This window comes from Acanthochromis polyacanthus, chromosome 5 (genome assembly GCF_021347895.1).
Source record: "Acanthochromis polyacanthus isolate Apoly-LR-REF ecotype Palm Island chromosome 5, KAUST_Apoly_ChrSc, whole genome shotgun sequence".
NCBI lineage: Eukaryota > Metazoa > Chordata > Actinopteri > Pomacentridae > Acanthochromis > Acanthochromis polyacanthus.
The window spans coordinates 10,806,550-10,817,414 of NC_067117.1; the positions used below are offsets into that span (position 1 = coordinate 10,806,550).

At 40.5% G+C, this 10,865-nt stretch overlaps 1 protein-coding gene across 1 annotated transcript; it reads left to right on the forward strand.

The window, feature by feature from the left end:
• The first annotated feature begins 3 nt into the window (after nucleotides 1-3).
• LOC110960656 (twinfilin-2) lies at nucleotides 4-9,807 on the forward strand. The gene is made up of 9 exons (XM_022207996.2): nucleotides 4-1,214; nucleotides 4,811-4,989; nucleotides 5,794-5,889; nucleotides 6,006-6,110; nucleotides 6,272-6,286; nucleotides 6,515-6,640; nucleotides 7,185-7,335; nucleotides 7,669-7,790; nucleotides 8,120-9,807. The coding sequence occupies exons 1-9, from the start codon at nucleotides 1,118-1,120 to the stop codon at nucleotides 8,285-8,287; spliced, it is 1,059 nt and encodes a 352-aa protein (XP_022063688.1). The 5' UTR covers nucleotides 4-1,117; the 3' UTR covers nucleotides 8,288-9,807.
• Nucleotides 9,808-10,865: the final 1,058 nt, after the last annotated feature.

The window sequence follows — 10,865 nt, forward strand, 5'->3', positions numbered from 1 at the left end:
TTAACCAGTGTACATATTTCAATATTAATTGAACGTATAAATTCAGACCCACTGAGAAACGGTTAACCGTACTTTAAAGCAGCTTTGAAAAGACATGATTCAGTACATTCAAGAAAGTACTCCTAGTGTTTGATTGTGTTCGTTTAAGCTTTTTTGTTTTTGTGATGCGTTTGATTTAGTGATATTGACTCTCAGGCTTATTTCTAAGTACAAACGTATAATTCATAGCAGGAGATATTTTTAACCCCACTTGTCGGTTTTGAAATTTGTTCCCTGAGATTGGGAAAATGCTGAGGGCACATTCAGGTATTTTATAGCACCAAAAAACATCTTGCACAATTTGTTGACCATCAGTGTCATCACGTGAAGTGTGGATAGGGAGGATTTCAAAGTGGAAAATGTTAAGCAAACTTTCTGGGGTAGTGTCCTCTTCGGGATAAAATTTAATTTGGTTCCTTTTTAAGTAAGATGAAACTGCTGCTTTTGTTGTGCCCGGCATACCTCATATAACTTTACATTTCATGAAAGTAAGAATATTGCCGATTTATTCATCAAAACATTACAAAACACAAAAGAAAGCACAAGCGAAGTTCACTCTGCTTCATGCTGACCAATAGTTTGTGTGGACGACTACGGTAGATTCAAACTTTCTTGATATCTCAGAGTTTGAAATTAGGTTTGCAGGTCACACTCTGCCGCTCCACTGCTGCGTTGGTTTGTGGTGGGTTTTTCACGGGCCAGCTCTCAGCCCTGGACAGTCAGTGGGAGCTAAATTTGGGAGTAGAGGTGATCAGGTTGCCTCTCTGTGTGCACATGATACTGTCCTAGTTACTTGAGCAATGTCCCTTCTCATACTGTCACACACTCTGAGCGAGTCCAGACACACTCAGTGAGCCTCTTCAGCAGTCGGAGCGGCGCTTCTCCTCACCATCAGAAGTAAAGGACGCTTTTACTTTGGGACTCTGGTTGGACTTAGTTTCTCCTGACTGGACTGAATATTTTGGCCTTTTTGCTGCTGTGGGGCTCTGGTTCTTGTCCACTGCTTCTCCTTTTTCTCCTCCTCCTCTCGACTCCCCTGCTACAGCCTCTGGCGGGAGGAAGACCCTGCTGACCCGCCATGTTTCTCGCACTAGTGGTGACGCCAGAGCTGAGACAGTTCCTGGCCAAAGCAAGAGGTGGAGCAGTGCGGCTCATCAAGGTGCGCATCCAAGACGGTGAGTGACTCAGCACAGTGAGGAGAAGAGCTGTAAAACAATAGTTGGCGTTAGGTGGATCGAAGGATAGAGATCATTTGTGATTCAAGTAATGTGTGTCATGGAGTAAATATTAGAGAAGAACAACATTTTATACAATCTGTTGAATGTCCAGTTTGTCAAATGACAAATTCAATTGGTCAAAGTTGCCCCCAAACTTGAGACTCTTTAAAATGAAGCGAGGGCTATAACTAAACACTTCCTAATTACTAATCAATCCTTAATTCTACATAATGTGAGAAAATGGTGAAATAATGTCAAACATAATCTTGAGGCCCAAAGTTACATCTGCAAATGTCTTGTTTTGTCTGACCAACAGTTGAAAAAGAACTAAAGAATTTACAATGATTTAAAAGAAAAACTAAGGCTTTTTTGCAGGGTATAATAACCAATGCGAAAAGGCAGATTCATGGAAATTAAACTACACTCCTTAGTGTTTTGTTGAGTTATGACCATTCATGAATGATTTGGTTTTTTTTAGCCTGATGTGTTGAAACACCTGAAATCTGAATATTTTTTCATTCAGATGGTTCGAGAACTCATTTGTAAGTTTGTAAATATCTTCAAATTAGCTGTGAATGTTTGAAAATGAGCTTTTTCATCCAGAAAAGCAGTTGTTAAGCTCTGTGATTCTATAATCACAGCACACTAGAGGCACAAACCTATACCTGTTCAGCTCAAGTGCTCAATACTTACGAGCTGTACAGTATGTACATAAGTGGATGAGGGTGCACGCTACAGGGTCAAAAGCAAAAAACAAAGTTAGATGTTGCCACAGACCAGGAAAAGAGGATTGCAGCAGCTGTTGTGTGAGAGCAGGCATTCAGTGAGTCAGCTGAGCAGCCAGAGGAAAACGGTCAGTGAGGTAATGGGTCTCTGGTGGACTGAAATGTTCATGAGGTGTTTACATCTTGTTTTGGTTTCTGACAAACGCCATGCTGTAATATGATTCCTGGCAAAGGCATTCTGGGACTTTTTTTGGGGGGCTATCTTTGTGAACCGTGCCTATCATATTAAATATTCAGGCTCATATTTGGAGGATTGATGTCAACGCAGAAGAGCTTGGTGTGACAGAGACGGACAGTCGGGCAGCAGAGGAGTGTCAGGTCTTCTTTACTTCCTTACTAAAGTGCTTTGATCTCCGCCGGCGTCACTTGGCTATTTGGAGGGACATGTGACTTGTCATGGCTGCATGCTGATGCACAGATGCTCATGTTTGTCCCAATGTCACAAGAGAAACCAGATCATTTCAGCCAGTTTCATCACCACCACCTCGGTATGGTTTCCTGTGACCCAACTCTTCCCTGAGAGTCTAATTATCTGTCTCAAACTTGAAAAGGAGATACACAACACTACATACAGCTTCACACTCACACAGGCCTATAAAGACCAGGAGAGAATGGCAGATGGAAAGTATGTGCGTGCAGAGTTGGAATGCGATGCGGCTCAAAATAGCAACACGCCCCCAGAGACGGTCAGGAAATCCCCTTGCACCCCCACAAGGGCATCAGACTTTGGGTTTATGTGTGCGTTTTGTGTGGGCATCATTAGTGTTGGTCGGTATCATCGAGAGATTGAGCACAGTCTCGTCAAGTCAGTCAGAAATTAATCCAGTGTTATTTTTAACTCAGAGATTCGTCTTCCTCGTCTGTCACCACAGCAGTTGAAGCTGTCAGACCGACGTTTGGTGAGCGGCCTCATATAGGAAGAGGTTAGTCAGCATATATCGTCATAATAAAGCACTTTTTCTCTCAAGATTTCATTATAAACCGGAAATTGAAGATGAGCAATTTCCATGATTATTAGACTGAGGGAATACTGAATAATAACACATTCAGTTTCAGTTAAAGTTAAAAGACTCCATCACACTATTGTCATCTTATATTGACAACATAGAGCAAATTGTGAGGTTTTGTTTATGCATCACCACATGTATATACAATATAGGTGTTCTTATTCTAGACACATATAGATATATAGGTCATGTCAAAGGTCAAAAAGATAATACAAGTAAAAATTGCCCAAATTTCATCCATTCTCTATCCACTGCTTTATCCTCACTGGGGTCACAGGGGGCGCTGGAGCCTATCCCAGCTGACTTGGGCGAAGGCAGGGGACACCCTGGACAGGTCACCAGTCTGTCTCAGGGCTACATATACAGACACACAATCACACTCACATTCACACCTACGGGCAATTTAGCGTAATCAGTTAACCTCAGCATATTTTTGGACTGTGGGAGGAAAATTGCCCAAATTATATATGAAAAATCCAGCATGCTCATATGGGCAAAGTCCCCACAGTCAATGAAAAAAATTCTAAAACTCATCTCTGTATTCCAAAGATATATTTTTTTGATGGAAATAATCCCACCACATTTTAAAATGTGTCAAAACCTGGCTCAGAGGAAGGACAAAAGATGGAGATCACACATGGCAAATTAAAGTTAAATGAAATTTAGTAAAGAAACTGGGTTAAAAGTGCAATCAGCTCATCAGTGATGTCTGATCATGTGTAGGAGAAAACAAAATAGCTCAACCAGACCAGACAACAGGGAACCCAAGAAAAAATAGAGGATGAGAGAGATTGCCAGCTAAAACACCAGTAAATATGGAGATGAACAGTCAACCCAGGTGTCAGCAATCATGGCCAACGAGCCACTCTGCCAGCTCCCTAGCAACCAGCTAAACAGGAACAGGTCCTGAGGCCTAGGAGCTGTCACGAATGTCTTTAATGTAATTTTTCACTCTTGCATCACTGAGATCTTTTTAGTCCCAGACTCTCTTTATGCATCCTTCCCCAATCTCTGCAGCTCGAGTACACCAGCTCATCTAAAACTCTGCTCAAACACGTTAAAACTACTCCACATCCCACAATGGCAGGTTGTATTATTGAAATAAACCTGTCATATATGTTGTAGCCAGAAACCAATTCTGAAGAACGGGACTGGTTCCTTTGGTTTGTTATATATCGAACCCCAGAAGTCTGAATCTGTGTTTGTAATTGCTGCACTGCACTTTCAGGCTGGAAATGCACCGCCATTTCACTTATGATGTGTCTTTCAGCATGTAAAAGAAAAAAAAAATCAAACATCATTAGGACATGTTAAGGTTAAAAAAACATATTTTCACTGGTGGGGGCCTTTAAAACTAAAATAGGAAAAAAGAAGTAATTTTATGAAAACCTGAAAATAAGTTGAGGGTTTACATTTTGCTAACCCTAACCTGCTGAAGTCACTTTTGGGACTGTAAAAGGCTTTGCTTCATGTTACAGCTTTGTACTCTCCTGTTTTCTTTGTGTAATTACCTTAAAGGCCAAAGTAAATAAAAGCCTGGAAGGTAAATTTGATTCAATTTAAAGGAAACTGAAAGAAACAACCAGCAACATCTATGACATTAGAGCAACTTTTCATAATCATATTAGAACGATGCTCCTGTGTGTAAATCGTTACTGGCTGATCATGAGTCCGGACTGACTCGTGCTGCATGTGTGAGGCTGCTGCGTAAACGGTGCGCTACATATAGGAGGTATGTGATGAGTAGTGGTGTGGTTTTCAGAGCAGCTGGTGCTGGGGGCCTACAGAGAACCGGAACAGAGCTGGGACCAGGACTATGACCACTTCCTGCTTCCCCTCCTGGACGACCAGGAGCCCTGCTACATCCTGTACCGCCTCGACTCCCAGAATGCACTGGGCTACGAGTGGATCTTCATTTCATGGTCTCCTGACCAGTCTCCAGTAAGACATGTCATTTAGTCTTCATTCTGCACCACACACTAAAGCCCCATAAACACACTGGTGCAGATTTTCAGGCGCCTAAAGGAGTATTCTGCCTATTTAAGAACAGAACACTCATGAGTCAGATTAGAAAATAATACTCAAATGACAATGTTGGATGATGCATCTCATGGATTATACTTACCTGTGCAGGATGTTTTTTTGGAAGACTTAAAAAATCCTGCACAATGTCGATTATTTTAGACATTCAGCAGGCAAATGTATACAGAAAAACAGCATCAGTACCGTATATATGTAAAAATAACTCAATATTTAGACACCAACATCATCAGTGAGGCTTAATAAAATAAATGAGCTAATTGAAATCATGCTGAACTCCTCCAGTTGTGAGCAGGAAAAGGAAACGTTTCAATCAATTAAATATAGTTCACACTATTAGGCCTTTTGCTGAGATTAAAAGAAGTTATTATTAATGAGACACAAATAGTTGTGTCAATCAAAGACCACGGATAAAAGAAACATTGTCTTAAAAAAAGAAACCTTATTTGAGAAGGCTTCCTCAGTCCGAGCATGGGTTATAGTCCAGTAATGTTGAAGCCTACTCTATGTAACTAATGTAACTCAATATTCATCCATCGTCCTTCTTTATAAATCCTTGTCTTTCAAGTTGTAGCTTCTTTTTCATTAATCTTGATTTTTGTATTATCTGCTTCTTGAATTCATGTTTTTTTGATCACAAAAAACTCTTCATTCAGCTGCAAGAAGCTTAAAGGATACATGCATTCTCTGCTCTAATAATTACAGGTCAAACAGAAGATGCTGTATGCTGCCACCCGCGCCACAGTGAAGAAAGAGTTTGGGGGTGGCCATGTGAAGTATGAGATGTTCGGCACAACAGAGGTCAAAACCAATTCCGTTCCTTATTGCAAACTCTCCATTCAGCTGTGATGACGTGTTTCGGTGGCGTTTGTCTCGTGCTTGCTGTAAAAAGCCTCTTGTTTTGCTTGCAACACTAGGAGGACATCTGTTTGCTGGGCTATCAGCGTCATGTGTCATCCTGCTCAGCTCCTGCCCCGCTCACATTAGCTGAGCAAGAGCTCCAAAGGATCAAAATCTCTGAGGTGAGAGGTCGACATGCCCTCTGCACTGTTGTCGTCATCGCACATAACTTTGCATATGAGCCTGATCCTTTTTTTAAACACGTGCCAAGGCCTGCTATGTCTTTCATATAACGTGTGCTATTGGAAATCTAACTTCATTTTTTTTGTAATTGCTTTCTCAGGGCCGGGTTAAACAGGTATGTCGATCTATGATTACTGCGTGTTTTCAATATTAATACAGATTTCTGGGGTAACAGGGAAGTTATTATGACCATCTAGTGGTCATAATACGTGATAGTTTTTTTCAGATATATTACAGTATAGACAACAAAGAGCTTTTTATACCATTAAATACTTTTAGGATTTTCCTTTGGAGGTGTGAAAGGACAGATAATAAATGCATGTCTGCCTGCTGCCCCCTGCAGGTGAAGGCAGAGATCAGCGTGGAGAGCAAACACCAGACACTTCAAGGCCTCGCTTTCCCTCTGCAGGAGACGGCCAGAAGAGCTCTACAGCAACTGGCCCAAAAACGCATCAACTACATACAACTGGTGAGCCAAAGGAGCTGATAAATAGGAATAAGGTTACTCAAAGATGTGACAAAGGGCTTTATTCCAGTCTCAGGCTTTTGAGTTTGTTTGAAAACCGGACTCGTGAGCGCTGTGTTTATTTTATCTTGCATGGCTCCTTCTATGAGTGAAGAAGTTGTCTGAATAAAAACAAGAATACAAAATCAATCCAAAGCACACTAAAGGGGGTGTGATAAATTAAAATGCTTTTAAGAACAACATCAGGAGCAGTTTGGTGTCTGGAAGCTCGACCCATAAGACACAAGCACTACTATTCTGTGTATTTCTAAGTAGTACCATGTGTGTCCTTTAATTAGGTACAGTATCTCTCATGCCATACTTGTACATGTAAAAGGTGCTCATAGTCTTTATTACATCTTTATTTTTAGCCTTTTCGTGCTTCTGTTTTTTCTTGTCTTGCTTCGTCTATGTCTCATTTGTATCTTGCTGCTGAAGCATATAAATTTCCCCTGTGCGGGATCAATAAAGTTTCTCTTAATTCATTCCTTTACTCACTGTGTTTCAGAGGCTGGACGTAGAGAAGGAGACAATTGAGCTGGTCCACGCTAATCCAACAGAAACTCGAGATTTGCCCCGCAGAGTTCCCAAAGACACTCCCAGATACCACTTCTTCCTTTACAAACACTCCCACGAAGGAGACTACCTGGAATCTGTCGGTATGATACTGATCCCCGAAGTGTGATAATCCTCCTGTTTGTCCAGGGCACGCAACGAACTCTAAGCAACTGGACTAGAGACACTCAGAGATTATTTCCGATCATTTGCATACCTGGTTCTCAATTGTTTTTACATAAAAACTGCATAGTACTAATTCATTTATCCTTCTCTCATTGATTCTGTAAAGAATATGTCAGCCTGAAAAGGGGAAAATATGAATTATGTTACTACGGAAAAGCCAAAATTTATAGACAAGTTGTAAATTTTCTTACTTTTTTGTGCTTTTTTTTCTTGCTGCCTTTTAAATGTGTATTTGTCATTCTTCCCTGCAGTGTTCATATACTCCATGCCAGGATACAGCTGCAGCATTAAAGAGCGAATGCTGTATTCCAGCTGCAAGAGTCGACTACTGGAGGAAGTGGAGAAAGATTACCGTTTGGAAGTAGCTAAAAAGGTAACAGATGGGCAGATGGGGGATGGTGGGACAGAAAATTAGATGACACAGCTTCATACAGGATCGTAGCAGTCTGGGGAGGCTTAGACACAGAAAACAAGTATATGGTTAACAAACTCTTACTGAACTGTAAATAGTAGTTGAAAGTATGTGGGGTTACATTGACTATTGCTTCTGAAATCCTGGTTACAGCTCTGGTGAATCTTATGCAACCTCAAGATGACTAATAAATGCCACAGTTATCCACGTCAGCGCTCTTTATTGGATTTCATGGGAACCACCTGTGTGATGACTTGTCTTCTTTTTCTTTCATCTGCATGTGTGCGCAGTTGGAGATTGACGATGGAGATGAACTGACAGAAGACTTTCTGTACGATGAGGTCCATCCCAAGCAGCACGCCCACAAACAGGCCTTCGCCAAGCCCCGGGGCCCTGCGGGAAAAAGAGGACACAAGCGCCTTATCAAGGGGACAGGAGAGACCGTACAGGACAGCTAGAGGTGGACAAAAACTCTCCTACAGTTGTGTCTGCAGTTTTATGGCTTTCCTCCCCTTCTCCCCAAACCCAACATCACCTCATTAGGTCCAGAGGAACGAGCACAGAGAGGCTTTTCCTCTGCTCCTGAAACACTTGATATACAACAAATGTGTTGATAAATTATCTTCAGTCTGTCACTCGCAATGTTTCACAGACAAAGCAGGCAATTAAATACAAAGGCATTTATAAAGGAATCAGGCTGAAGCACAGACAGACGGCCTTGTTATTGTTAAAATGAGAATCTATTCTTCCATTGTATAAAATAAATCTGCAGTTTACAATACAGTAGACCAGTACTGAACTGTAAATTCATAGTCAAATGTTTCACTCCTTCACATCTAGCCTCCAGTGCAGGTTTTGTATCAGCAATGTTTGTAAGAAAGACAAAAAAAAAGAACAATATCAAAGGAAATTCCGAATAAAAATTTTGTTTATACTGTGGAATAGATCTTCTGGGTGTATTGTCATTAAGCATGCAGTGTTGGACCCCAATAGAGAAGCTCTGATGCGTACCACATGTTTAGGTTGCTGACATGGACAAGGGATAATTACATCACCCCTTAAAGAGGCATCAAACTAGACCAACAACATTTCTTTCATTCGTCTACCTCAGTCAACAATATCAACACGGATCTCTTGCGGTAAATTTCCAGCATGTGAAAGTCTGCACTGTTTTGAATTAACTCCACAAAAACGGCATAAAAATGAATTCAGCCTGAGGTCTGGCCTGCGTACTCGGACTACACAACACAAATCTGCAACCCTCGCATCTCAGAAGGATTCTTGGTTCTAAGATTGACTTCCGTAGCTCTTCTAAGACAGAACAACTGGAATCTGTTTCAGGCTTCTGCGAATTTCCTCGGCTGCAGGATCAGCCTGTGTGGATACTGTGAACTTTCTCTCTTTATAATCCTCGCCTGCTGTGTCTTCCACATGCCTCCACAAAGCACATGTCCCACAACAAACTGGATCATAAACTTAAAGTTGTTGCTTAGACGAGTGCTAATTATCATGAGTCATACGCTGCACTGGATGTTTGCTCTTTCTTAGTCTATTTGTTGTGTTGGTCTCGGTTGTCTAAGAAAATGAATGTTGAAAATTTTTTATGGTGGATGGTAAAAGGTTATAATTAAGCAAAACAAAGAGTCTATAGTCTTGTTAGCTGAGGTTAACAAGCCCCATTTGCAAAAAAAGAAACAAATTACAGCTGAGATAAATGCAATTAGTTTGACAGGTATTTTGTCATGAAGCAAATTCAAACTTTGATTTGATAATGGTGTTAGAGGGAACAAGGATATATAGTTTGGGAATCTCTGCAAAAGGCTGCACTAATTCATCAAGTAAATGTTAACCCTCCTGTCGTCCTGTGGGTCAAAATTGACCCGTTTTAAAGTTTGAAAATGTGGAGAAAAAAATATATTTTCACAGAGAAATGTCCGATGTCCACATTTTCAACATTTCAATCTTTGAATATTTTTTGGTGGGAAAAAGCGAATTTCAATGGATTTTGGTTGATTTTTTGTGAATGTTCTTAAAGAAAATATTAAAAGTTTTACTGAAATATATGCAATCACTTTAGATATTTTTAGGATTTTTTTGAAGATTGTTACTCATTTTTTGAAAATATTTACAAGAATTTTCTTGCCACAATTGGGTTTTTTTTTTTTAATGAAACTTTTCAGGCAGAATTTTAAGGAATTATTGGAATTTTCTTTCTAAAGGTTTTGTAAATTTTAAGAAATTTGGGGGATTTTTTTTGCTGAATTTTTAAGATTTTTTTCCAGACAAGGAAACAATTTAATCCTGGACTGAGGTGGTGGACTAAATGATCACCATCGAAGGCCCACATCACAAAGCAGTATGGCGACCCCATGGTTAGCACTCTTATCTCAGTAAGAAGGTCCCAACCAGCACTGAGGCCTTTCTGTGTGGAGTTTACATGTTTTCTGGGAGCTCCAGATAAATTTGCGGCTCAGAAAAGTTATTTAAAAAAATGATTCTCCAAAGTGCCTTTAAGCAAAGCACTGGTGTAGAGCTGGAGTTCCCTGAAGATGAGGATGGTTGAATTCAGAGAATGAACTCCCCCACGGGATCAGTAAAGGATAGGACATTTGTGTGGTTAAAAATGTTTCATTTTAAATTTTATACCCCTCAGCTAAACGTCCACACATGCGCTTTAATTTTAACAGTGAAGGCTGTATTTTTGTCCTCATGCACAACCACACTCATCTGACCAGATTTTGCCAATTAAATCAACTGATGATCTAATTGATATCGACAGCAGTTCCTACACAGCTCAAGGTCCCTTCTTTATGAACAAACCTCTCCACATGAACGAGGTTTCCTCTCCAAACGCACCACTGACAAATTTATGTCACTAATTCCAAGCATTCAAAGTTTTTCTCAGAATCTTCTTCAAATGCCTTTCTTTTTTCCACGAGGGAGGAGAGCAACAGTTATTCAGTGTGTCCCAGACATCACCCTAATTCTTAGTAAGTTTTCAGCATGCAGCCGGTTCACACAGGAAAAGTTTTTATA